General features: G+C 54.4%; 1 protein-coding gene across 7 annotated transcripts; it reads right to left on the reverse strand.

The window, feature by feature from the left end:
* Positions 1 to 212: 212 nt before the first annotated feature.
* Positions 213 to 26,044, reverse strand: DTX4 (deltex E3 ubiquitin ligase 4). Of its 7 annotated transcripts, none has more exons than XM_065591284.1 (11): positions 25,892 to 26,044; positions 25,316 to 25,382; positions 17,500 to 18,232; positions 13,493 to 13,609; positions 12,874 to 12,935; positions 12,216 to 12,377; positions 11,866 to 11,927; positions 10,879 to 11,031; positions 8,394 to 8,555; positions 5,339 to 5,428; positions 213 to 3,690 (listed from the first exon to the last, which is right to left on the reverse strand). In XM_065591284.1, the coding sequence occupies exons 3-11, from the start codon at positions 18,123 to 18,125 to the stop codon at positions 3,457 to 3,459; spliced, it is 1,668 nt and encodes a 555-aa protein (XP_065447356.1). In that variant the 5' UTR covers positions 18,126 to 18,232; positions 25,316 to 25,382; positions 25,892 to 26,044; the 3' UTR covers positions 213 to 3,456. The 7 variants fall into 7 exon arrangements, with proteins under 7 accessions (XP_065447356.1, XP_065447355.1, XP_065447357.1 ...); XM_065591283.1 differs by having other exon boundaries at positions 25,278 to 25,382; XM_065591285.1 differs by lacking the exon at positions 25,892 to 26,044 and having other exon boundaries at positions 25,316 to 25,480.
* Positions 26,045 to 27,674: the final 1,630 nt, after the last annotated feature.

Genomic DNA, 27,674 nt, shown 5'->3' on the forward strand with positions numbered 1-27,674 from the left:
GCAGCGTTGTGGCAGCCATGCTGGTCCCAGATTATTAGCGAGAGCAGGTGGGCGAGGGAATCTCTCTTATGTGACCGACTCCTGCTGGTGAATGAGAATCAGACGCCGTAACTCCCTCTTGGCCCTGGGTCGACCGTCCCCCTGGAAAGAAGGGGCTCTCGCATGACCACTTGCCACAAATGGATAACAAAAGACACCCGGACAGGCCCCGGTGACTCAGACAGCAAATGCCCTCCCGCCTGGTGGGAGAGTTCTCCGTTTATTAAATTGGCACATCCAGCCTACACGGGCGGGCAACACACCAGAGAGACGGGCACAGTGCACCGTTCACAAACAGAACACAATATACAGCAGGACACTGCCCCACCCCAGCCGCACACCCCGCATCCAACGCCACGAGGACACACAAAGACAGGGGAGGGATGACCCTTCCCATGGCCCCGCCTCCCTGCCCCACCCAGATCCTTCTGGAGAAAGTATAAAACCACAGTTAGAAATTAAACAAAAGCACAACTGGGGGGGAGGGGAGGGAGATCAATCCCCGCCCCTCCCTGGGAAGAACAATCCCAGGGGCCTGTAGGAGACCCCTTCCAAACCTCTTCCCCTATCCTAGAAACCAAGTCAGACTGGAGGCCGCACCTTGCTAGCAAGGCGGGGTAGAAGGGCACAAGTAGGGGGTGGGTAATGTGTGACGATCTTACTGGCTAGGAGGGGGAATATAGGATTGGGGGGGTAGGCTGAGCACCCAGATATATTGGGAGGGGACAGAATATGGGACTGGGGAGGGAGCTGAGATAGACGGGGGGGGGGGATAGAGGAGGGTGGGGAGGCTAGAGCAGGGAATCTCAAGGCTAGGGGGAGATCTGTGCGATTAACAGGATTTTCAGTTTGCTGGTGGTTCCCCCTCCCAAAAATAATAATTTAGAAACCAAAAAATTTTGGCAACTCAAAGAAAAAAAGGTTATTTCAAGTTTAGAGCATTTTAAACATTTGTAAAAAAAAAAAAAAAAAAAAGAAAGCGATTTTGAAGCAAAAAAGCATTGTTTGCCTTGTAAAAAAAATCAAAATGTTTCATTTGTTAGTGTTTTTTTTCCCCCCCTTTTGCCTAAAACAACCCAGCAAAGTGGACACAAAACATTTTGATTTCTGGATTTTTCACTGAAAAATGTTTTGGATGAAAAATTTCCCCCAGTTCTAGTTTGGGGGTAGGATTACCCCACCCCCCATCATTAGTGAGTGCTTGGGAAATACAGAAAAGGGGGGGGTCTTGGGGCACTGGCACCCTGGGGACAAAAGGGGCTCAGGACAGGATGATCTCAGCCCCTCACGAAGGGAGGGGTTGCTGTGGCAATGAAGGGGGTTTCCAGGCAGTCTGGGACAGGATCAGCTCCTCAGGCATCCCAGCGAGGGGGCTGCTCTGAACTCTACAGGGCAGTGTGAACAGGCCTTGTGAAGCCTCTGGGTTTCCCCTCCTCCTCTGCCTGCTCCAGTGAACCCCATCTGCAGCCAATCGCAACTCCTATCCCTCCCCATTCCTGCCTCACCTGCCCCCACCCAGCCACATCACCTGCCCCCATCTCCTCTGCATCTGCCCCACAGGGACTTCACAAGGGCTGCAAGGGGAAAATCCTCAAGCCAGGAAAGCCCAAGGAGCCAAAGACCTAAGCAACTAGACAGGAGAGGGTCAGATCCCAGTTGGGAGCCACCTCCCCCAGCTCACAACAGGGATGGGACCTGGGGCATAGCCCATGGGACCCACCTCACTCACTAGCTGGAAAGAGGCCACTAGGTGGCAGCACCACAGGGGCCAATCAGGGTTATGGATGCTTTATAGATTTTACTGGGCTCCTGTTTCCCCAACATGGGGGCTAACCCCAGGACAGGCGTGTTTCCAAGGCCTCTCATTGCTGCCAGCCAGAGGAGACTATGGATCTCAGCATGGGACGACTCAGAACTCTTCCCCCCCCCCCCCGAACAGCGCAGAGTCACACTAATGGGAGTGTGTGTATTTGTGCCCTTTCCCCACCTTCCTGAGGGGCGTGCAGTGGCCATTTTGAAATGTGGCCAAGCCTGACTGGGCGCCTCTGTTTCAAGATGGCCACCCAGCTTCCCTCGCCCCCATGCCGTGGTGAATGGCCAGTGGCAGCGGACTTGGCCTCCAGGTCTAACTTAAGTACCATTTCCTTTAAGCGTCCTAGCGCCAACGTCATCTTCAAGCGTGACATGAGAGATATATGTACATATATACGACAAACCCCCAAAACATGAGGTATATAAATTCAGATCAGTATCCGGGGGACTCCCCCATACAAACAGTTCAAAGAACCCATCTTATGGGGGGAGAGGGGGGAGAATTGGACCTCCCCTCATAACTCAACTCACCCCCACCAGGTCTGACCAGACAGAGCCATCCCTGGGGCACGGTTCCTTCACAGGTACAAGGAGATCAGCTCACACAGTTCTGGACGGGGCTGCAGTAAACGACACTCACTGAGACAGGAAGAACCAGACGTGGTTCCGAGCCAGTACTGGAGGATTTCTCTCTCCCACACGCCACTGGACAAGGCTGAGCCAGCTGGACTAGTTCTGACCCAGGTGAGAATGGATTAGGGAGAGTGGGAGGGGACGAGGGACCCGGAGAAGACCGGGCCTGGTTCTGATCCGTCCAGCACGGATTCCCGTCCCCTGCTCTAGTACGTTCACATGGCGGCCGAACTGGTTCTGCTCCAGCCCACCAACCGGTGCCAGGAGACTCGTACCCAGCTAGTTCTGGTCCTGACCCAGTTTGGAACATATCAAGGAGACGGGATTTCCACCTCATTTCCCCCAAGGCTCACATCCGAGCAGGCAGCAGGCCTGGCTCTGACCTGATGTGGGGTGGGATCGGGGAGGCAGGCCTGGGAGGGTGAGGTGGGTTGGGACGGGGGGTACCAGACCTGCAAACAGCACATTTCCAACTCACACTGAGCCCACAACATGAAAGCAGCAGTGACATGACAACACACAACCAACCAGTCTCCTAACCGGGCAAGACTACGACTGGTTTGAATCCTTGGCATTCCCACAGGCCTTTGCAGCGGCGCCCATGCGGTGCCGGAGCTGCCTTATGGGACGGGAGCACTTCCCGCTGGGTAGTGCCCTAAGAGGCAGTTCATTTTCACAGGGTTTAGCGGTTCAATCCCCCCTCCCTTCCCAGTCCAGTGCAACAAGATTAACGTAACCTTGGGTGAGGGGCGGCGCCCATGTTGGGAGACCAGCCCCACAGATATGCCCATTGACGAGGCCTCCTCCTCTGCTCCAACCCCAAGCCACACGTCTCAATGGTGCGACTGGTGCCCTCTGAGCGTCACAGCAGCGGGAGGAGGAGGGTGCAGGCACCGGGGCAGGGAGGAGGAGGTGAGTGTGGGGTGCTGCTCCCACCACAAAGGAATGCCATCTCCTCCCCTCCCCCTGTTCTCAGTCCTTCTCCTGGGCCGTGCTCTCCTCCGTGATGCCCTGCACCGCCAGCTCGGCCAGCACATTGTCCAGGTAGTTGGCGTCGGGGTAGCCGTGGCCCGTGAGGTTAGAGCCAAACTCTGTCTTGTGGTGGATCTCGTTCCAGATCACCGTGTCCGACTCGCCTGTGGTGCTGGAGGTACCGATGGCGAAGATCAGGCGGCGGTCCCAGGCCACCAGCAGCAGCTTCAGCACCTGGGGGAGCGCAGGAGGGAAAGGGTTAATACAGAAGCAGCTGAGAGCCCACCCCAAGACAGGCTGGAGTCTGCACACAGCCTCTCCCAAGAGCGAGTGGCGTGGTTCATCCCATTGTGTTGTTAACTCTGAAACATAATGATGACTGATAACATGATAACGCGGTTAACTGTTTCACAGCTGATCATCCAGCTGATGCGCTTATCCCCAACACCACCAACCTGGCCCCCCAACCAAAACCTCCAGATACCTCACATGACAGATTTTGCAAGGCACTGAGTTTGCCAGACAAAATGCGGCAACATGTTATCAGCAAATTTTGAAGCAGCACAAAACAAATCTGAGTTTATTTCCATATCAAAATTCAATAAAAAAAAAAAACCCTCCATGGTTCGATTTTGGGGGTTGTTTTTAAATGGTCTGCAACTGACTTTCTATCTGGTCTCTTGTGCACAGAGCGCTGCTGGATTTAGCTCGCTGTGGAGTATATGGGGGCTTTGTCTGGCATGAACCCACAGCCTCTGAAAAGGCCTCGATCGTCCATTAGAGAGGTCGCTGAAATGGTGGGCTCCTGGCATCTTAGGTCTTTTGCAGGAGACCAAGTGAAAGGAGGTGGTACATCCCAGGGCTGAAAGCTCATCTCCTAAGAGGAGCTTGTGTCAGGGACGCACATGCCAGGCTATGATCCCCATCATCATCCAAAGACCCCCGGGCTAGTCCAGAAACCCTGCATCTCCTGCAGATTTCCCTCCCTCTTCGGCTCTCCAGCAAGGAGGGGGCAGCCTGTCCTATGGCAGCCCCTTCTCTCAGCCCCACAGGACGATAGCCCCACTCTGCAGGGGTGCTCTGTCCCTGCTCCGGGTCTGGAGAACAGTTTCTATCTGGGATGTTGGGGGGGGGGGGGGTGGCTCTCCCTTCAGCTATTGTCCCTCCCCAAACCAGCTGCTCCCTCGGATAAAACTCACCCCACCCCACGCTGCTCTAATGAACCATCGACTGAAGGCAGAGCCCCCCTCGCCCCCCAGCCCGAATGTCCGGGGTTTGGGGGAGACAGGCCAGGGCCTAAGTTCCCTCTAAGCTGCATGGCCGCACAGCAGCCTATTAAGCACCGTGTGGCACTCAGGGCTGCGGCGGGGAGAGATGCCTCTCCCCCAGCCCTGGACCTGCTGCAGCCCGGGGGGCAGAGGTGCCCCTCCCCTGGCCCCAACCCAGCCCAGCCCTGGGGCTTCCGTGGTGGAGAGAGGCACCTCTCCCCCGCCACCCTCCCAGCCCAGGTGCTGCTGTGGGGAGAAAGAGAAAGAGCTGGGGGAAGTCTTCTCTCCCCGCTGTAGCCCTGGGGCAGCCTGCACCCCAAACCCTTCATCCCTGGCCCCACCCCAGAGCACTCACCCCCACCCCAACCCTCTGCCCCAGCCCTAAGCCCCTTATCCCCAGCCCCACTCCAGAGCCTGCACCCCCAGCCGTCTGCCCCAGCCCGGAGTCCCCTCCCACACTCCGAACCCCTTGGCCCCACACCCACGAATTTTGTTATGTGCATCAATATGAAGGTGATGGGTCACACATCGGCTCCCTATTGACACACGTAACAAAATTCATTCCGCACATGGGTGGGAAAAATTAGAGGGAACACTGGCAGGACACCCCTCACCTTTCGGCCCTTCTCGCTGTCCGGGAGGTAACAGTGTCGAGGGAATCCGCGGGCTGTGAAGCTTTTCCCGGGGTTCGGGTGCTCTGGTCCCTGTGCAGAGGGAGAGAGAGAAATGGCATCCTTTGGGATCTTGAGAGGGTGCATAAGAGCTGTTTAATCTTGAGTCATCACAGCACCCCCAGCTGCAGGGCTACACCACTGCAGGACCCTCCAGTGCCCCCGTCACCCACTGCTGGGTCGGCTACAAGCCCCCTGCGGGGAGAGGAGGGTGCCCAGCAAGGGGGCCGGGGCCCTGCAGAGACATTCCCCCAAGCTCCCCACTCAGCCTTCCCGGCTGGCGGCGCTTCCAAACACGGCTGGTTCTAGCGCACGCGCCATCACCAAGCACAAGACAGCTGCTGCGCCAGCGCAGTCGTCCCCTCCAGGAACCGGGTCACAACCAGAGACATCCCTTGGGGTATGGAGTCATCGCAGAGATCTCGCCATGGCTGCACCAAGGCAGCCGCACGCGTCAATACAGCAACTGCTCTCACGAGAGGCGCCCCCCACACCCATCCGCTGTGATCCAGGGATCTCCTGAGGCCAGTGGGCACAGGGGGTGCATAGGGTTTTATAGGGATCCCCGAGTTGGATAGCTGCATAATAATTCACCAAAGGGTGGCATATGAGGTCTCTACAGAGCGCCAGCAGCCCACTGGTCATCACGATCGCCGTGACACATACGTACAGATACTATTTAAGGGGTTATGTATCTATACTGAAAATGATGTAATCAAGATATGAGAGTTAAGGCGGGTGTGACATTGCACCCCATATTCCTCACAGTGATATGCTGATATAAGAAGGACATAATTATGATGCATTTTGTACAAGGTGCAGCAAGGCGGCCCGGAGCCGTGGCCAGAGGAGCAAGGGGGGGCGCAGCATGGCGGCCGGCAGCCAATGGGGGAGAGAGGGGGGCGCGGCACAGCCGGAGGAGCCAGCCAAGGGGAGACGTGGAGCGGCTGGAGGAGGAGCCAAGGGGGGCGTGGCCAGAGGAGGAGCCGAGGGGGGGTCATTTTTATGTTTGCTCCCCCTGCTCTTAGATCCTGGCTACGCCACTGCTGCCACTTATAACAACTTACAATCTATCTTTTGTCATTAATAAACTTATTTTATGTTTTAATCTAAACTAGTAAGCTTGGAGTGAGTGTTTGGGAATCTTAGCTCAGGGGCTGTTGCATTTCCTCTCCACATTGAGGGAGGGGGGACGCTATGAGCTTACAGTGGAAGATGGTATAATTTCGGGTTTATACTCCTCTGGGGTTGTTCCTAGGCTGGGAAGCTGGTGGTTATTTTGGCTGTAGCCTCTCTATTGTTGGTTCATGCGGTGGCTGGTCAGATAGCCTGCATGTAACTGCAGCTGGGTGTGTCCCTACTTGTGTGAATGCTGGAGGAAGTGTAGGACCGGGAGCGGGTCTGCCGCTTGTCACAGCGGCAGTGTGAGAGGGAGCCCCGGCTGGGGGGTCAGAGGGCTCAGTGGTACCTAAGTTCCAGGTGGCGCCCCGGGGGGAACCCGTCACAGTGGGTAAACAGGTGACGTGCCTCAGACCATTCCAGGCTGGGCTTACCTCCCTGTCTGAGCACTGTCTGTTGTCTGCTTCACAATACAGATCTATTTGCATACATAGCCAAGATGCTAATCAAGTAAGGAAATATTCAAGGGATCCTGTTTACAAGTACCGATGACAGATTGTCAGGGTATATCTGCCGGGGGGGGGGGGGGGGGTGTCAGAGGTACCCCCAGCGTTCTTTACTGAGGACACAAGCGTGACTTGCCTCATGGGAAAAGGATCACAGCCAGGCCTGGCTGAAAAACACTGGCAGGGCTTTGGGGGGGAGCGTTAGCTGACTCAGTCGAGGTTATCGAACACATGTTATGATTTTACTTTAGATGTAACCTTTTGTTTCCAAAATTTCTACTTGCTTTCATTTGAATCTCCGTGCCTATATTGGAATTGGAAAAGGTACAGAAAAGGGCAACAAAAATGATTAGGGGCATGGAACAGTTTCCATATGAGGTGAGATTAACAAGACAGACTTTTCAGCTTGGAAAAGAGACAACTAAGGGGTGATATGATGGAGGTCTATAAAATCATTTCTGGTGTGGAGAAAGGAAGTAAGTGTTATTTACTCCTTCTCATAACACAAGAACTGGGGATCACCCAATGAAATTAATAGGCAGCAGGTTTAAAAACAAACAAAAAGGAAGTATTTCTTCACACAACGCAAAGTCAACCTGTGGAACTCTTTGCTAGAGGATGTTCTGAAGGCCAAGACTATAACAGGGTTCAAAAAAGAACTAGATAAATTCATGGAGGATAGATCTATCAATGGCAATTAGCCAGGATTGGTAGGGATAGTGTCTGTAGCCTCTGTTTGCCAGAAGCTGGGAATGGACGACAGGGGACGGATCACTTGATGATTACCTGTTCTGTTCATTCCCTCTGGGGCACCTGGCATTGGCCACTGTTGGAAGACAGGATACTGGGCTAGATGGACCATTGGTCAGACCCAGGATGACCGTTCTTATGCCTTGTTAAATAAACTTTGGCTTGTTTTCACGACACACTTGTCTCAGTGCTGTGTGTTTCACGGAGCCATGACCGGAGATGTCTGGGGGTTGGTCCTGCTTTGAGCAGGGCGTTGGACTAGATGACCTCCTGAGGTCCCTTCCAACCCTGATATTCTATGATTCTATGATCTGGTAAACTGGGAGCAGCGAATCTGTGAATTTTGTGAGTGTCTAGCGGAGCAGGGGCTGGATGCTTCAGGGAGATGCTCAGAGGGTTCAAGGCTGGAGTGTGCCTATCGCTACGCCATTGAGTGCCGGGGGGGCGGTGAGGCCTAGCAAGGATTGTGTGTGTTGCCTGTGGAGGCAGGGAGCTGACCCCTGGTTGGCACAGACAAGGTTTTCTCACACTAAGGGCAGGTGGTAGCAAAGTGCCTCCCGACCCCAGGTAACTCTGGGAAGCGTCACACACACCCCCTCCCTCCTGTAGGGCTGGGGTCTCACCTGGACCCCCGGCGGGATGTTGTAGATGATCCGAATGGTTTTACAGTCAGGGTGCCCAGGCAGCGAGTGAGGGATGAGGTGATATTCCATCTTCCCTGGGGGCTGAGTCCCAGTCTTCACCCCATATATAGTTTTGCAGGTTGGACACTGCAAGCTCCCATCCTGAGAACAAGAGCAAGGAAGGAAGAAAGGAGAGAAAGAAACCAAATCAAATCCTTCACTTTTACTGTTGTCAGGCTGACATTCCTCCAATCGCCACGCACACCCCTCTACTGAACCACACACACTCCCCCCACATCTTGATTAGGAAGTAGTATATGATCAAAAATGGTTTTTCCCATAAACTGATTGAGAATGAAACGTTCTTTGTTTCTTTCAAAAACGTTTATGGAATTTTTTCAGCCATTTTGAGTAAACAATTTCCTTTTCTCCCCCATTTAATTTAAAACCAAAAAGTTTCGTTCTGAGTTTCATGTTTCTTCCTCACGCCTTTCCCTCCCTTTTCTCAGTGGGGGGACAAAACCCAAAAATGGAAATAAAAATGAAGCAAAAAATTTTTGATTCCCCAGAAAATTTCAAACCAAACAAAAATTTGAATGGTTTGAAAAGCCATTTTTCATCAGAAAAACTTCAACCTTCCCTAGAATACATTGAACGCATCTTCTTCCCAACACGCATTGATCAATGGTCATCTGCGTGAATTGTTTTCAAGGGGAGAGAGAGAGAGAGAGACACCAACCTGCCCCAGTGCCCATTAGGACACTCTTCTGCAATGTGAGAGACCCAACTTCAAATCTTTTTTCGATCAGGCAGTGGGGAGGGAGGGGAATTGAATCCATGTCTCCCACAATCCAGGGGAGGGTCCTAACTCCTGGGGAAAAGCTTTTAAGGGAGGTGGCACCAATGCTTCCTTCTTCAGCCATTTTGTGACTCTAGATCAGTGGTTCTCAACCTTTCCAGACTACTGTACCCCTTTCTGGAGGCTGACTTGTCTTATGTACCCCCAGGTTTCACCTCACTTAAAAAATACTTGCTTACAAAATCAGACATAAAAATACAAAAGTGTCCCAGCACACTATTACTGACAAATTGCTGACTTTCATCTTTACCTTTAATTATACAATAAATCAATTGGGATATAAATACTGTACTTACAATTCAGTGTACAGTATAAGGAGCAGTATAAACAAGTCACTGTATGAAAGTTTAGTTTGTACTGACTTCACTGGTGCTTTTTATGTAGCCTGTTGTAAAACTAGGCAAATCTCTAGATGATTTGATGTACCCCTTGGAAGACCTCTGCAAACCCCCAGGGATACGTGAACCCCTGGTTGAGTACCACAGCTCTAGACCTTTAAAAATGCACAGAAACAAAACGTTTTGGGTTGCTAAAACATTTCATTCAACCCAAAACAAACGGTTTTGATGTGGCAAAAAATTTCAAATTCAGCTTGACCCAAACCATTTTTTTAAATTTTATTTTTCAGAACAGTCAGCAAACCAAAAAAATTTCAATGATTCACCCAGCTCTACTCACAATACCTTCTGTAGTACAGAAGGGGAAACTGAGGAACAGAGCAGGGACCTTATTTGAGTTGAATTTCAGCTGTCTTATGCTCCAATTCTCTTCTATGGGCTGGGCTCCTCAGCTGGACTTCAACTCCCATGATGCATTGTGGCTATACACCAGTCCTGATGCAACCGCCTCCCCTCACCAAGACAAGGAGACCATGATGCAACAGGAGAGACATAGTCCAACCAGGTGGCCTGGCCAGTAGAGGAGAATGCCATCGTAAGGCACCCACGAAGTAACTCCCAGGAGGCACCACAGTTTACTTTCCAAATGGAAATATTTTGATTGTAGCCAAGATATTCTAGCTTTAGATTTTTTTTGCCGAAAACTCAAAAATCCTCCAGCAGGTGAGGGGACATTTTCCAACCATATCTGCACATCAGCGACAGTCTCATGACTCCCCATCTGTATCGCTAACTACTGCCTCACGCCCAGCACATGAAGGGCAGCAAACCAGATAACCTTTGCAGCACGGACATGTGTCTTAATGAAACAGGATAAAATGGTGGGAAAGCTGTGTAAAATTCACTGACGCTTTAAAGGAAGAGAATGAAAGAGGCCTTCTGGGGCAGGGATGGCCAGATATGAGAATGGTTTCTACTCAACTCGCTGATGTTTTCAGAGACAGCCAAGCATTCGGGAAGGGTCAATCAGCGCTCACTGCAAAGTGACTAAGCAAAGCCCTCCTGTCCCACAGAGCCAATGGGAGACACCAGGAGAAATGGCAGAGAGAACCCTGGGCTCTTACAACCTATCAAGCGGAAGGATTCAGCCCCAGGCAAGCAATCTGATTGGCTCAGCATCCAACCCCACGTACAACCTCCGTTCTATGTTAGGACCCAGTCCTCGCTGGGGCCCCCTAGTGGCAGCTGACTAAGCACACGCCCACCTCTCCCAGAGCCCACCACGCACCTTGTTGCCGTTGTTGTACATGGCGACCAGGCAGTGGAGGTGGTAGATATGGCCACACTTGGACAGCTTCCCCACTAGGTCAGGCTTGACAACTGGCTGGGGCCCCTTGTAGCCAGACGGGGTGGAGAGGCGCTCCATGCAGATGGTGCAGTCCTTGGGGGGGCAGAGGAGGAGGAGGCAGAGAGAGGAGAAATCGAGTCAGACAGAGACACGGACCTGGTCTGAATCCAGGCCAGGCTCGGAGTGATTGAGCATGCAGGCCAATGTATATAAGCCAAGTTGGGGGGGAGGGGAGTGCATGTCTCAGCTCAGGCCCCACTGGGCAAGAACAACCACCACGCAGGCTCAGAGGGGAGGCGAGGCTAACCAGGAATCAGAGCCCCGTCACCAGGGTAGGGTCAGGGCCCACTGGCGGGGGAAGCCAGAGCTGGCCTTGCTCTGCGGAAGGACAGGCAGATGTGGGCTCCAGTGATATCAGCCTAGTCCTATTTGCCAGCACGAGGATCCCCTTCCTGAAGACACACCGACAGCCAGAAGCAAGCAGCTACGCAACACCCCGAGTGCAACTCTGCCATGTGCTTACACCCACCCAGACAACGTGCACACAGCATGCAACCCCCTACACCTCACATACAGCGTGAGCAACCTTTCCTCACAACTCACCCAAAAGGGGGTGTTTGCATGGCATGATAACCAACCCGGGACAGCTCCAGCGCGCTGTACGAGCCTGGTGTAGACGTGGCTCTGATCTCGCTGTAGCTGGCGGAGGTCACACTGGGGGGGGCCGTGTGGTGTGGTGTGTGAGAGTGAGAGTGAGTGATCGACTTTGACCAGCTACACTGAGGTCAAATCTACCTGTGCCTTGTCTTCTCCAGGATTGTACAGCCAGATTGCTAATGCACTGCAGAACTACAGAGATTTTGGCAGTGAAGACCTAGCCCAAGACAGACACACCCTACGCCGTGACAGACGGCAACCTGCTCTCACCTCATCCGGAGGATGACGCACCTTCTGCAGGTATTTCTTCAGCACCTCCTCCGGGGTTTTACCTGGGGCAGGGAGGAAGAGAACCGGCACATTGGAGCAAGAGTTACACTGCCCTGAACGCGTCTGTGGAGACATGAGGCACTCTAGGAAAGGGGCGCCGTGGGGCAGGGAAGGATGGGTGGGGACAGAGCCCTGTGGGGAGGGGAAGCTGTGCAGTGAGGCTGGGGTGAATGGCACCAGATGGGAAGGGCTTCCCCTGATGGGGAGATTGGCAGGACATGGGGACAGGAAGGGTCTCCCGCAAGGGACGTGCGGACGCCCAGAGGCTCTGGGTAAGGGCTCGCGCTCACCTTTCTTGGCCTGCTTTTTGGTGGTCTTGCGGCAGGTGTTGGCCACACCCGGGATGGATTTGATCTCGCTCTTGCTGACGGGTGGGGGGTGCAGCACCAGCTTGGGGGGACGGGTGAGGCACACGGGCAGCCCTGCCGCACTCATGAGGATCCCTGTGATCCCTGGCGGAGAGAGATGGGGAAAGGCCCTGAGAAGCCAGCTCCGATGAACCCCAGGCACCCCCCACAAGCCCTTCTGGCCAGCGGCCCGAAGCCTCACTCTGCCTCTAACAGACCCAGACCCACCCCGTGAATCCCCCACACCCCAGCACCCTCATGAAGCAGACACCCCAACCCCACTCGCTCCTAAACAGCGGCCTATGAGACCCCTCTCCTGCTGCCATATGAAGCACATATGCCCACCAATGGTGCTCTCCATCCCCTACCTAGAACAGGGACCCTCCCCACCCACCCCTTACAACCAAGGGGCCAATATCACTCTCTGCCTCCATTCCTCTGGGGTACAGGCTTGTACAGTAGCCCCCCATCCCCTTCTACACAGGTGCTGCCCAAAACCCACAGCCCACACCAGCCCCAGAAGTGTGGGTCTGCCCCCCTGCCCCCAGAGGTCTTTATTGCTCAGTCACGCTAGGCTGGCCCAACCGGTTGGCTCCCTCACCTGCCAGCGCGGGGTTAACAGGGCTTGAGCCGTTGAGGTTCTTCACTGGGACGGTGGGGACCCTGAGGGGAAGGAATTGGGGGGTCAGAATTCACTGTGGGTTCGTGCCCCTGGAGAAAGCCCCTGCCCCACTGATTGGTGCAATGCATGGACCACCGGTTCCCAGAGGCTCCCCTGTCTCAGGCCACCATCCCCCACCACGGGCCAGCGAGGAGCTCACAGGAGCCCTCCAAACAGAGGGAGCAGGAACGTCAATGGACAGCGGAGAACCCCAAAAGCAGGGGACATGGTCTGGGGCTGGGGTAGGCTGAGCGATCCGAGGACCGCCAGCCAGAATGACTCCACACAAGGGGCTCAGCAAACCAGGGAGCAAATGTGGCTGGGCCCCCAAGTTCACAAGACACCCCCCCCCACTGGAGAAGGGGGCTGGCACAGCAAGGGCAGGTGGCACATTCCCTTTCCCAGGATGCCTTGCACCCAGCTCCCACCAGTCGGCCCGCAGCCACCTGTCCTCTCCTCTCCAGGCTGCACCTTGCAGGGGATGGGAACTGTTATTGTTCACGTGACCCAACCAGACCAGCAGGTTTCACCTCCGGCTAACATCCTGCAGTTCACACACCTTGTGAGCCAACCTGGTCTGGCAGGGGCCGGCATGTGCATACGTGAGCCAGGGTGTGCACCCAACCTGGGTAGGAACATAGAGTTGGAGGGGTGGGAGAGACACTCATCACTTGATCTGGAAATAAAGCCACCAGAGACAACGCCAAGCTGAGGGGAATGTGAGACAGAGGCTAGAGATCTCTAGTCCCCACAAGGCCTTGCCCCAAAAATGTCCTTGTCCTGATGACAACTGCACTGACCCTCCAGCATCTTTCTAAGCTCTGTACCTGGCCCTAAAAATCACCTCAGGCCACTGCTCCACCCACCCATGCACTTCAGACGTGTCCGTGGCAGCCTGACAGCAGCAGAAAGCTCCAGTTACACCCAGATGGTGCACAGCCCTGTTTTCCGGGGCTAGCTCTTCCGCCAGGACTGACACAGCAGGAGCACCGTGGTAATCCGGGCAATGGGATTTTGATACGCCCATCTCCTACTCATTCAAGAGATCATTTCTAGGGCTGGCGGGGCTGCCATCTATCAGACCTGGAACCGCAACCAAGCTCTCGGGGCGGCAGTGCTGTTCTGGCCCGGACCTCGGCGCCGGGACTGAATATCACAAGTCCTTGGGCCAACACCGAGCCTAACGACTGCACCACCTGAGAGGGAATGACGGAGAGGAAAAGACGACGCAACAAGACTCGGGGAAATATACCACTGAGGGGTGCTCTGGGCACAAGGCAGAACCCAGGGGGCAGAGGCCCCACTACACCACCCACTCTCGTGTCCAGCGTTTGCTGCCAACCAGGCTGAGACCAGGAAATTACAGACATAGGCACCGTCGCAGACGGCTGGCTGGCCATGTACTGCTCATTGCCAGTGGGGTCAGCTGAGCCCACAACGGGTGTCCCTCTCTCTCCCCTCCACGCCCTGCGCTTCTTGCTAGTGTCCCAGCGAGGCCTGCTTTGCCCACTTTCTCCATCAATGCTTATGCCTCTGAAGGGCTAAGTGGCATTGGAGGGTGAGGAGAAGAAGTGGGGCTTCTAGGGGGCAACGATGGCAAAACAGCCCCCCACATTTTGCACAGGGGGAGGCCCGCGTCCTATTCTGCAGCCTTGGAAGGGACCAACGGCGGCGCAAGGCTGCGGAATGAGAGACAGCTCCCCGGCGAGACACAGGGGTCGGATGGCACAATGCCAGGGCACCGGCGCGCCCGGCCGAGTCAGAATGTGCCATTTCCTGGCTGGACTTTTGACATGGCTTAGGGCGGGGGGAAGCAGGGAGATCGATTTCATTCATGGGGGCGGCATCACAGCAACAGAGGAGGGCGAGCCAGAACCAGGCACCTTCCTAGCCGGACAACAGTTGCCGTAGCGACAGACCAAGGCCTAGCCAGAGAATCCTCTAATCTAGAGACATGCCCTCCCACCCCCCGCGCCCCTCCTCCCCGCGTCCCTTTTCTCTCAGTCTTTAGAAACCCTCCCTGAGTCTTCGAACCATTCATAGCCCCTTTTGTTCCCGTGGCCCTTTCCTCCCGCTCCCTATCATGGGAAAGTTTCCCGGAGGGGTCACAGGCCCGGGCGAACGGCGACAGAAGGCCGATGGCAAAGCCAGACAAAGGGCGAGAACCACGCTAATTAAATGGCCAAGAAAGGGATTTCTGGGGAGGGGGGCGAGATGTTTTCCTCATCAGGCAACAGCATGAAAAGCTTTCTATAGGCCTTTTGATAGCGCCCCCCCTCCCCCTGCAGGGCCGAGTGAAAGAATGTCCCATAGCTTCATTAAGATTCAAAAGGGGATTGTGGGGCCTCCCCCATTTTATGGTTAAAGAGGTCTCTGGTATTTGTCGAGGGGGAAAGAGAGGGGCTGGGATGGGAAGAGGGGGATAGACAAGGGCTGTGGTGTGGGCTACAGTCACAGGGGGCTTTATTTCTTCCTTAGGGACTTTCCACCACCCTGGAGGTTTGTGCTGTACAGTTTTGGAGGTGACAAATAGCCACCACAAAGATTCTGGAGCGATGGCCCATTGAGCCCAGCTGGGGACCTGGCCCACTGACTCCACTGGAACTATAGCTGATTTACACCAGCTGGGATCTGGACCTTGGGGTTTCCTCCACCTACAGCAGTTAAAACACAGACACTGTGGAATACCCAGGCCAGTTGTTAACGAAACTCCCAGGTCTTAATGGCTGAAACGCTGGGACTGGCTGACGTGGTCTAGACCCCAGTCACCCGGCGTAAACACGCCCTGCACACTTGGGCTGGGACTCGCAAGGAAACTGCCAATCTGGATCAGACCCCAGAACCAGCTAGCCCAATCTCCTGTCTCTGACAGTGGTTGGCACCAGATGCTGCAGAAGAAGCTACAAGAGCCTCATAGGAGCAGACATGGTATAATCTCCCCCCACAGTAGGTGTCATCCTGGTCTCTACTAGAGGCTGGCTTAACCCCTACAGTGGGAGGTTTAATATCCCTGCTACCTTTGTTAGCACTGACTGTTATCACTCTGGACATTCTTGTTAATGGTGAAAATGTCCAGTTTCTTTTTGAACCTTGCTAGGTCGATGGCCTCAACAACATCCTGTGGCAGTGAGTTCCACTGGCTAATGACAAAATGTGTGGCAAAGTATTTCCTTTAATCAATTATGAATTCTCCCCCTCTCCATTTCACTGACTCTCCCTTGTTCTTATGTTATGAGACAGGGAGAACAGCAGCTCCCGATCTCCCTTCTCTAGATCACTCAATATTTTACATATTTCCATCACGTCCCCTCTTACACAGCTCCTCTTTAAGGTAACAATCCCAATCTTTTGCAATCTCTCTTCATAGAAGTTTTTTTTTCAGGCCCTAGCCATTCACACCGCCCTTCTCTGAACCCCTCTAATTCTACAACATCCTTCTGGAGACGGGGTGACCTGTGCTGTCAATGGCATCCAGGCAAAGCCACCCCACTGACTGATGTATTGGTACCACAAAAGTCTCTGTGTTATTCTCCATCCCATTCCTTGAGCATCCTAACAGCTTTTTTGCTTTTCTGACCATAGCTGCACACTGAGCAGAGGTCTCCACTGAGCTAACTAGAATGACAACTTATTCCTGAGCTGATGCGATTAATGTACAGTGCACAAGTGGTTTAAATTTTCCCCTCCAGTGTGCATTACACTGCATTTATTGACACAACTTCATTTATCATCATGTTTCCCATTCCGCAGGCTTGTTTGGGTCTCTCTGAAGCTCCTCGGAAAGCCTCTCTGGTCCTAACTAACCTAAATACCTTTGTGTCTTCTGCACATTTTCCTGTCCACCCTCCTTTCCAGATCACTAATAAATATATAAAATACCACAGGATCTAGTATGGAAATTAAATCCCTCTGTTCACCTTCTGCTGGGATGAGAACTGACGATTAGACCCTACTTTTTGCTTTCTGACTCCTACCCAGATTTTGATCTACGACAACACTTGGCCTCCTGTCCCATGCCAGCTTGGTGTCTTGACTGCCGAAGGCCTTTAAAGCAAAACAACAGCAACACCAAAATGAAAGGGGATTGGACTAGATGACCTCCTGAGGTCTCTTCCAACCCTAATGTTCTATGAAAGTACAGACACAGCGCGAGATCGAAGCAGCGGGTGCACGATGCCAGACGGGTACCCATGACAGACAGACCCATGCTATAGTGGCAGCACAGATGCCCACGAACAAGGCCAGGGGTGCAAGGCACCAGAAGCAAACAGCGGGGCCCCAACGCAGGCTCTCCTTTCAATGGATGTTAACTGAACACAGCTGAAAGGGTCAGCGGAGCAGCCCTTGGAGCTCATTCCCAGAGTGGGGACTGAACAGGTTACACCAGGGCAAGTTTCCCCCCACCCCCATGCACAGTCCTGCCAACAACCTCCATAGCCCACTTCACTGACCCTTGGCTAAGAGGCCGATTAGTGCCAGCTATTGGAGGGCAGGGTGATGTGGGTACCCTGGACCCAGGCTGATTAGTAAGAACCCCGGGGGAACTTTGCTCGCTCGCTCACTCACCCGGAGGCAATCAGCACACGGGACTGGGCGATGGCCAGGCGCTGCAAGTGGGTGCGGTTGAGAGTGTTGAGGCTGGCACGTGAGACCTTCCCATTGGCGGCAGGTGGACTTGTGGCAGAGCTGGCCGAGCTCAGGGCCGGCGTGCTGGCCGCCTGCCTCCGGCCCACTTGGGACGCCAGGGTCTTCAGTGGGACACGCGTGGTGGCCATGCCATCCGGGGGCTTGAGCCCAGGTGCTGGAACGGGAGGCTTAGGGCCGCCCGATTGAGCGGAGGCTTTACGCTGCTGCTGCTGGGGGACTGCGGTGCCAGTCCCGCCATTGGCCCCAGCCGTAACCGCCGCCTTGACACTCATGACCAGAAGGCACTGGGGGCAAGTGCAGGGTGGGGTGGGGGGTGAGCTGGAAACGCCGGGGCTGGCCGGCCATGACTGGGACTTGGGCAGGGTGCCGGTGACCAGCGGGTAGACCAGGTCGAGGCGGCGGCGGATGCGGCGCTTGCGTTGGGTCTGCCGGTTGATCTGGCCCATGGTGCTGAAGTCAATGACGTAGCAGAAGCCGATGGAGGTGAGGTCGATCCAGGGGTGCTGCTTCTCGTAGGCGTGCTGGATGGTGATGCCCACCTCCATGTCATAGGGCGTCCACGAGCCGCTGTCGTTCTCCCACTCCCACACCACGCCCTTGCCCGGCGCCGAGGAGGGGTCATAGTAACTGCGCCGCACCGGGCGGATGGTGCCTGGGGAGAGCAGGGAGAAACAGAGAGATGATAAAAGCCTGTGGTAGCCAGGCTACACACATTGCCCATACCCTACTCCCCAAGGACATCCCTGGGAAGGGACAGGTGTTACGAGCCAGGGGCCCACAGCCTCCATGGGAGAGGATGGGGGTACAAGACATAACCAGCCCAAAGCAAGATGCCACAGCCTTAGACCAATGGTTCTCAACCAGAGGTACGTGTACCCCTGGCAGTACGCAGAGGTCTTCCAGGGGGTACATCAACTCATCTAGATATTTGCCTAGTTTTACAACAGGCGACATAAAAAGCACTAGCAAAATCAGTACAAACTAAAATTTCATACCGACAATGATGTGTTTATACTGCTCTATATACTCTACACTGAAATGTAAGTATGATATTTATATTCCAATTGGTTTTTTTTTTATATATGGTAAAAATGAGTACATCAGCAATTTTTCAGTATTAGCGTGCTGTGACACTTTTGTATTTTTATGTCTGATTTTGTAAGCAAGTAGTTTTTAAGTGAGGTGTATGTAGCTTGGGGGTACGCACGAAAAATCAGACTCCTGAAAGGAGTACAAAGTTATCTGGAAAGGTTGAGAGCCACTGCCTTAAACTATAATTGAAATTAATGGAAATTAAGCACCTAAGTACCTTTAGGGATCTGGACTTAAGTTCTTAGGGGCAAAGACTATTTCTTGCACTTCAAACAAAGTCGCATCAGCTTAAGGGGAAAGGCTGATTTTATACCAGTTTATTTATTAGCACAACTGTGCTTGTGGACTCTCGTCCATCAGGCCTCGTCTCCACTAGATTCATAGATTCCAAGACCAGAAAGGATCATTGCGATCATCTTGTCTGACCTCCTGTCTAACAGCCCAGAGACCTGCCCCGAAACAATTCCCAGAGCAGAACTTTTAATGACCAGTGATGGAGAATCCACCATGAGCCTTTCTAAATTGTTCAAACCATTCATTAGCCTCACTGTTACAAAGGAAAGCGTTTGCAGGTATAGCGATCCTGGCAAACCCTCCTACTGGAGACACAGCTGATGCCAGCAAGATTTCCTCTGCTGGTATAATTTGTGTGTGTTCTCTGAACAAAACCAGCAAAAGGACTTTTTTTTTTTTGGCCAGTGTAACTTCATCTACACTGGTGCTTTTACCAGCACCATTATGTTGACTAGAGGTGTGATTCCCCCTCCCCTCCCCACTCCTAATCAACATAGCTATGCCAGCAAATATTTTACGTGTAGACCAGGCCTTAATCCATCTGGTAGTAGTTTGTCCCTCATCAGTAGATTTACAAGCACAAGCTAAACAAATATACCCAGCATTAAGCTGGTACACGAGTCCTCTCAGAAGTTGCACTCGTTTGACTAAACCAATTTATGTGAGACCAATGGAACTTGGGAGCATAGTCAAGCTGAGGGTCTGTGCAGCACCCACCACCATGGGGCCCAATTGGAGCTGGGGCCTTTATGGGCTACAAACAATGATTTTTTTTTAAACTCTGTAAAAGACACAAAATATATACAGTCATGGTTCCACAAACGGCCTTAACTCTGACCCCACCTCCCTACCCACCTCTCTTTGGAATCTGCTGCTGATGTGGAGGTGTATTGTACACCGATACAAGGTGTATTGTAATCAACAGAGTAGAACAGGCAGCCTGAGCTTTCTGTCCCCTTGGTTTTGATTTCCTCCCAAACATAACCATCTCCAAATGCTGTTTGCAGCAATGACATCCGTTGAATTGGACTTGAATGCAGTGTGACACCGTCTAGAGCACTCAGCCCCAGCCCAGCTATGCGAGTCGCAGAGGACTGTATTCAGAGGTGGCTACATTTTGTAGCAGAGCCAAGCCACAGGTATCCAGGGCAGCATTATTTCTGGGCTGTAGGCGGAGGGGTAAGAGCAGAGATGTCTCTCTCTGTTGACAGGTGGCTGAATGGAAGGAGAGTCTATGTGTGAGTTGCTGCTCCATGGAGCGGTGGGAATAGAGGAGTAGAAGTGTATCTACGTTACGGTAGTTGATAGTATTCCCAGCATGAATCAGAACCCAAAATTCATGCGACTCCAGTATTGGGAGAGTCCCAGTGAGCTCTAGTTCTTTGTGTGTGGGCACCCCAGAATTGGGCTGAGCCCCGGCACCTCGTTTCATCCCTGGCACGGTGCAATGGCAAGCTGTATATTTTTGGTAATTCAAGGTTTGCGGTGCAGATTGAGAATGCGGATGCAGGATGGGGTAGAAAGGAGTGGGGGATGGGTAGAGGACAGGCATTGGTAAAAGTGCAGAGTCCAGTTAGTTTGTGGAACCTCATCTAGGCGATTCCTGAATTTCAGATGTTTTGTTGTTAAAATTACTACAAAATTTATCTTCCCGTTTTAAGAACCAACCTCCATTTGTAGCCGTCACACAATTGTGCGTTTGGGAATTTCCTTAGTTTTTAAAAGGAAACGTTTTATGACACTGATGCAAAAAAAACTGTCACAAGGCAATACACATGAGACTACAGCCCCTGCAAAGCCAAGCCATGTTAGGCAATGGAACACAAGAAGACACCACTCAGATCCAGTACTCCGTGGGTGCCGTCTGGATCCTCTCTGACCCAACGCAGCTCAGTTGGTGAATCTCACAAACTCTGACAGTGTCGAGTTTTAAAACCCTGCTGGACTTATTCTGATAGCATGAGATCGAAGGGAGAGATTTCTGTGGCACATAACCACTCTGTTGTGTTTCCCCTCTTGCGCCCACCGCCACCAAAGTCAGCAGCACAATCTCCACTGACTTCGACATGGCAGGACCAAACTCCTCATGAAAAAACTAACCTTTAGCCTTATATGCTACACCTCATCCAGTCACTACTGCGCCAAACAAATGCGCAGCCGCTGGACCTGCACTTTGTGGGATAGGGCGTTCCCCAAAATAAAAAGTTTCTAGAGACTTTAAAAAAACAAACACAGCAGTAGAACCACATTAATCAACACTAATGACAGATTCCCATTAGAAATCCCATCGAGGGTGGACAGTACAAAGGTTAGGGTACCAGCCTGGAATTTAGGACACCGAAGGTCAATTCCCTGCTCTGGCAGTTCTCCTGCAAGTTCTTAGGCAAGACCTTTAGTTTCTTTGGGCCTCAGTTCCACATCAGTAAAGCAGAAACACACACACGGGTGCGTGTGGCTAAATATTAGAGATTGTGAGGCACCCGGACACCGCAATGGTGGAAGTAGACTAGAAAACGCTGAATTTTGCAGCTCAGCATGTGAACAAAGAAAGGATAATCTGGAGTTTAACTTTAATTACATACAGTGCTCCGTAACATGCCCGTAAGCATGCTGTAAAGCACAAGGAAGTCTCAGACCTGGTCCACACACCAGTTTGGTACCACTATCATTATTCTGGTGAGCTTCTACCTTAACGTTTATATCAGTACAACCCCTAGCACGGTTTATACTGGTATAGCTTCTGCCTCTTCCCAAATGGCAACAGCTATCACAGCATAAGCACCGGTGTATAGTTAAAGTGCTACAATTTTGGGGTACAGCCCCAGCACTTCATTAAATCTCCGTGGGAGGTCACGCTAGGATTTTTTAATTGTGCACATTAACACGGCGGGTGAAGGGAGTTCGACCGCTTCCCACCTGATTTTTCGAACTCCGAGCTTGACAGAAATCCTCAGCCAATTAGTCTGAGTTTTCAGTAAAAAATATTTTAACTCTCTCCCATCGAGAAAGGCCACACAATGAGACATGTGGGGGACAAAGGGGGAATTGCCAAGGGAGCTGTGTGTAGGGAGGGGTGGGGAGAGAAACCAAGCCCCGAACAGCATCTGTAATTTATTATAATCCCAGATGAGAAGGGGAAGGAGCCAGTGTTGGCATTCAGCATCTGGCAGGTCCAGTGCCATGCAGCAATCCTGTGGGAAAGTCCCCCCTCCCCTCCCCTAGCCAGAGACGTGCAGCCAGCCTCCCATTCAAGAAAGGAAGAAAAGGGACAATAGCTATTCAAGGCTCAGCTGGGGTCATGACCCACCACATCAGAGCCCCTTAATGACCCAAAATAACAACATTCAGAACAAGCCAGCCAGAGGCAGAACAATTCCCCATTCAGCCCAGCGGCAGGGCTGGGGGGGGACGGGGCCCCCTCTAGCCGCCACCGTCCCACCCCCCTCCCTCCATCGGAGCCCGTTTCACTATTACTCCCCCGCCTTCCTCTCAGCTGGAACCTGGGGAAAGAGGGGGTCCCCACTGGGAGCCCCATGTATGTAGGGGTGCCCCCACTGGAAACTGACTCCCCATCCCACCGAAGCAGATGGGGGGCCCTGCTGTCTGCAGATCTCAGACCTGTACAAAAATGGAGAGCCCCTCCCCTATCACCCCAAGGGAGATCTCAGAGCTGGGGGTAGGGTGGGCTTAACTTTCTGTGCCAGGAGCACCAGCCCCCCAAGGGGCAGTTCACCTGGAGGGCTGTGGCACCCTCCCCAGCCACACAGGAAATGAAAAGGGATCCGAGGACAGGCACAATCACCTTCGGACCACAGCCCCCAGCCACGGACACCTGTAGCTTATGAAGGGGTGTCACGCCAAGAGCAAAACCAGCACCCCATCCGGAAGGGCTGCCCGCACCCTGGGTCACCGCCTCCCTCCCAGGCATCCCCCTGGGGGTCACCGCCTCCCTCCCACTCCTCTGTGCTGGCTCACCCGGTCACCTTTCTGGACAGACTGTGAACAATGGATCCCTGGCCCTTCCATCACTGGTAATGGTGTGTGTGCGTGTGTGTGTGTGGGGGGGAGTGTTATTCCAGACAGTTTCCAGAGGAAAATCTGTCCCCAATGAACCTGGACAGACAACTTGCCTCTGTCTCCATGGTGACTAGCCCACTGAGTGGGGCGATTTTGGAGGAGCCTGAACCGAGCAGACACAGGGCCAGCGGGAAGGATGAGGAGAGGGAGCTGAGCCGTGCCCCATGGGGGAGAGGAACCCATGGGAAGAGCGGAGCCAGATCACGATCCATCCCGCTTGGGAACATCCAGGGCTAGGGGCATGGTGCCCATCTTCCCCAGCATCACGTCGGGCCACGCACATGCCACCACTCATTTCTGGCCAGGGCCACTGATGTCTCCCGTGCTGCCCCCAAAGCCAGCTTATACCCTTGCAACTACAGGGCCGCACATGGCACCAAGCTGAGAGTGCCAGAGGCGCTAGCCGAGGAGCCAACCATCGTGGCCCCATAGTAGCCCCAGCTGGCGCCCCTCCCTATGCCAACAGCCGGATTCTGCGCGGTCCTCTCAAGCGGCACAGCTTCGGCCAAGAGGCAGCACTTTCCCGCTTCATAACAAAGCAGGGAGGGGCTGCCATAAAGCCGGGAGCCCCTGTGCTGTCAGGGGTATCCCCATCCCAGCTGCCTGGGGTCCTCTCCAGCTCTGACTTTCCCCACTGCCAAACCCCTCTGTGCCCCTGGCACTCCCCATGCTGCCACCTCTTTCCCCCACCCCTGCCAGGTCCAGTCCCTTCCCACCCTGGCTCCACTACCCCCTCCCAAGTGCACTGGCCACCCACAGCCCGGTGCCAGGGTGGGCTCGCACTGCTCCACACCCTGCCCCACCTGCAACCTCCTCTCGGGATGCACTGGGGATTCCCCAGCTCCGTGTGAGCTCACAGGCGCCCAGGGATTCCCAGGCAAGCCGCCTTTCCTCGGTATATTCCTGTTCTCGGAAACACCCACGCACCCCCATCCTTCCCGTTGCGAGACCGGGGGCTGCCTCCCTGCGGGGAGCCCAGGTGCAGCTGGGCTGGGAACACCAGCCTCCCCGTCTCGGGGACTGAATAAAACACAGGCACCAACCCTGCCTCGCTTTGGGGAACCCCCCCTCCCAGCTCTACCAGTGCCCCCCAATCCCGATCCCCCCAGCCAGTCCCTGCAATCCCAGCCCTGGACTCCCGCCACAGCTCTGCCAATGCCCCTCAATCCGGACAATACAGCGCGATATGGACCAGGGCAGAAAACAGACAGAACGCCCCGAGACAGGGACGAGACACTCCGGGCCGGGCTCCCCTTCCCCAGGGCGATCCGATCCGGGCCGGGCCCGCCCCACTCCCGGCAGCGCAGGGCGATCCGGGTCACGCTGGGCGCCCCCCACTCACCGGTATCCTGGCGGAACTGGTGCATAGAGTGCAGGTCCAGCAGGTAGGGCGCCAGCCGCCGGTCCGCCTGGCCCAGCACCACGCTGCCCGCCCGCGGCCCGGCCCGGATCACCGCCTCGATGTGGTGGCTGACGGCTGGGCTGTAGGGTCTCCAGCGGCCGTGCTCGTTGAGCCATTCCCAGACCACCACGGCCGAGGCCAGCAGCATGGCTCCGCCGGACGGGGCTCAGCGCCGCATCGGCCCGCGACCTCAACAAATCGGGGGGAGTCTCCGGGCTGCTTTTTTTTGGGGGGGGGATATGCAGCTCGCCCTCACTCCCCCCTCCCTGCAGCGTGCCCCCCCGGAGCTCCCCTGCAGCGCCCAGCCATTGCACCCATCCGCCAAGACCCGGCCACGGGGCGCTGCTCTGCAATGGGGCTCCCGGGAGGGGGATTAGCTCGCGCTGGGTTTCTTGGAGGCGGGGGCTTTAGTTACACCAGTTGCAGCTCCTCCGCCTCCTGCTGCTGCTTCCCTCTGCAACAAGCCCTTCTCGAAATTTCATGCTCTAGTTTTTTTCCTCCCCCCTTCTCCCCCCTTTGCACGGGATGAGCAGCAGCTCCACCTCCCTGTTGCTCTCCTGCCTCCTTGTTTTAAAGGAATCCGGGTGGCCGGGATTTCCCGGACGCAGACAGGGACATGCAAGCCGTCACCCAGCGCGACGTCCCCTTTCCAAAGCCGGGAAGCGGCGCCCCATTGCACGGCTCAGTTGCTTCCTTCCCTCCGGCCTATTGCCCCCTCCCCAAACAACTTCCTTGGCTTTTGCAGCCGGGGAGTCTGAGCCGCAGCGCGAGCTCCCAGGAGCGTAGCGTCTCGAGGGCCCTCGCTGCCCCCTCCCCACTCCCACCACATTACCTCATGCCCGGCCCAGCGCCAGGGCGCCACCTACTGACCACGTAGCTGGAACTGCAGCTGCAGGGTTGGGTTGAACCATCTCACTCCAAAAGAGGGGGATTTCACCTGGGGGGGTTAAACCATTGATCAGCACTTTAGTGTAAAGAGGAGGGCGGGGGGTTCTCCCAGAAAAGGAAACTCCAGGCCCTGGGTGGGCCTGAGGATGTCTGTGAGATTCCCCCCCACAGCTGGGCCAGTGCCCCCCCTCAACCCACAGCCCCCTACTATCCCAGGCCTGCACCCCCAGCTCTGCTCCTGCCCATCAGTCCTAACCTGCAGCCCCCTCACTAGCCCAGCCTTGTGCCCCCAGCTCTGCTGCTGCCCCTCAATCCTAACCCACAGCCCCCTGCTATCCCAGCCCTGCCCCCCAGAGCCTGCCGGTGCTCCTCAACCCCAGCCTGCAGCCCCCCACTATCCCAGCCCTGCCCCCCAGAACTCCTCAATCCAAACCTGCACCCTCCCCATCCCAGCCTTGCACCCCCCCTCTGCTTGTGCCCCTTGATCCTGCCATCCCAGCCTGGGCCTTCCCCACATGGCTCTGCAGTTGTATGCCTAGCTCAATTCTGAAATCAGACCTGTGGCTTTTTTAGCCTGGCAGGATCCCTTTTAGAACCTCCCTTAAGGCGCTCTCAGGGCTTGTTGGCTGCCTCCCAGCCAGCACTCCCCTTCCTAATCATCCTTAGAATTTGTCAACACAATCTGCTTGGTGTTTGCAGACAGAGCCCTGTGCACAGCCAGAACCGGTTTGAACAGCTGCAAACCCTGATTAATAGGCAACTCCTAGCCAGGTGTCTGGGTCTTTATGACCCCAGCATGCCAGTGGTGCAAATCCTTGCAAACTGGATCCTCCCCCAGTCCCTCCTCCTCACATGCCAGGTCCCCCCCACAGCCAGAGCCGTTTGGATTGGCTTTTACTGAGAAGTGACCTGAGTATCAACCCTGTGTGTTGAGTCATTCCGTTGGAGCTGGCTTCCTAGAAACTTGGGCGTAGGCCCAAGGGGAACAGTGACCATTGCTTAGTGACTGGAAAATGGAAGGTTCAACCCACCAGCAACGATCACCCATTTCTGTCCCTGTTGCGCTTCACACCTGGTAACAGCCACAAAGCCAGCATGTCTCACCTATCGCATGCATTGCAGTGACATCCTCGATAGCTCCGCTGCAGGGTTTGAACCCGTGAGTCGCCCTGACTCTGGGCAGCTATAAAGCAGGGGCTTTGATAGCCTGAGCTAAAGGATGGGCTCCTGCAGCTCCGAGGCTGTAGAAATGATAAATCTCTATAAGTGATGTCGCCACTAGAGGCAGACAGAGTGCCGCTAGCCTGGGTTATGCATACAGCGCACTGCTCCACTCCTCTGTGAATGCAATCGCTTTTCCTGACTGGTTACCAACAGCGACTGCAGCCAGCCTGCCCTGAAACCTTGATGCCCCTTTCACACAGCGAGTGTTTCTCCCAGCTGTTCGCTTAGCTTTTGAGTTAAACAGGTGAAAAAAAAAATCCCACTCCTCAGAGGGGAATTGCCTTGGTCAAGAAGATGCATCCTCTCACCAAGACGTAGGCAGTTCCCTGGGGATGCTAGGGTCATAGCATGGCTGGGAAATTGTTCCCTAATTGTCTCAGCTCTTTCCTAAGTGCGACCCTGCTCACTCTTGGCTGTTACCCACCCCCCACACTGATTCCCCCTCCTCCTCTGCCCCACATTTAGCTGAACGAGTCTCCAATCTCTTCCAACCAACAGGGCTGGCTGCCCAGAGAAAGATCTCCCCCAACCATGGGGAGGAGACCCAGCCCCGGTTTCCTCTTTGCCTGCTCAAAAGCCTCCCGCTTCCTACACATGAGAGAGGCCCCCCCACCCCCAGCAGCATGGAGCCCAGCAGCTCCCTAGCACAGCAGCGGTAGGTGCAGCTGGGAGAGCAGGTGCCAGCTGGCTGGGAGCAATCAGCAGCGCTCCAGCTGCCACCCACAGTCATGAGACCCCAAGCCAGGAGCCAAGGGTCCGATAATTTCACAGTAGCAGGGGCTGCCCCAGCCAAGTCAGAACGTTCTGAGTCACGCAGCTGGGGGCTGCTCTCCTACCCCTAGGAAATTCCCACAAACCCCAGCAGGAGCATCTGGTAAGTTTCTTGGATTCGTTATCGTTCACCTAAAAAGGGAAATCATTATTGTGGAGCTAGTGAGGAGCCCTGACAAGTAGGTCAGAGCCAGCTAAGATCTCAGCTTCACCCTTCCTTCACGAACCAGCTAGATCATAGAACCATAGATTAGGGTTGGAAGGGATCTCAGGAGGTCATCTAGTCCAACCTCCTGCTCAAAGCAGGGCCAACACCAACTAAATCATCCCAGCCAGGGCTTTGTCA

Source organism: Chrysemys picta, chromosome 4 (genome assembly GCF_011386835.1).
Source record: "Chrysemys picta bellii isolate R12L10 chromosome 4, ASM1138683v2, whole genome shotgun sequence".
Classification (NCBI taxonomy): Eukaryota; Metazoa; Chordata; order Testudines; family Emydidae; genus Chrysemys; species Chrysemys picta.

Coding starts and splice junctions, on each gene's coding strand:
- DTX4 (XM_065591280.1), bottom strand. CDS start 24,593: ATGCTGCTGGCCTCGGCCGTGGTGGTCTGGGAATGGCTCAACGAGCAC. Junction 12,378..12,873: donor TGTTAACCCCGCGCTGGCAG/GTGAGGGAGCCA, acceptor TCTCTCCGCCAG/GGATCACAGGGATCCTCATG. Junction 5,429..8,393: donor ACATCCCGCCGGGGGTCCAG/GTGAGACCCCAG, acceptor CCCTCTGCACAG/GGACCAGAGCACCCGAACCC.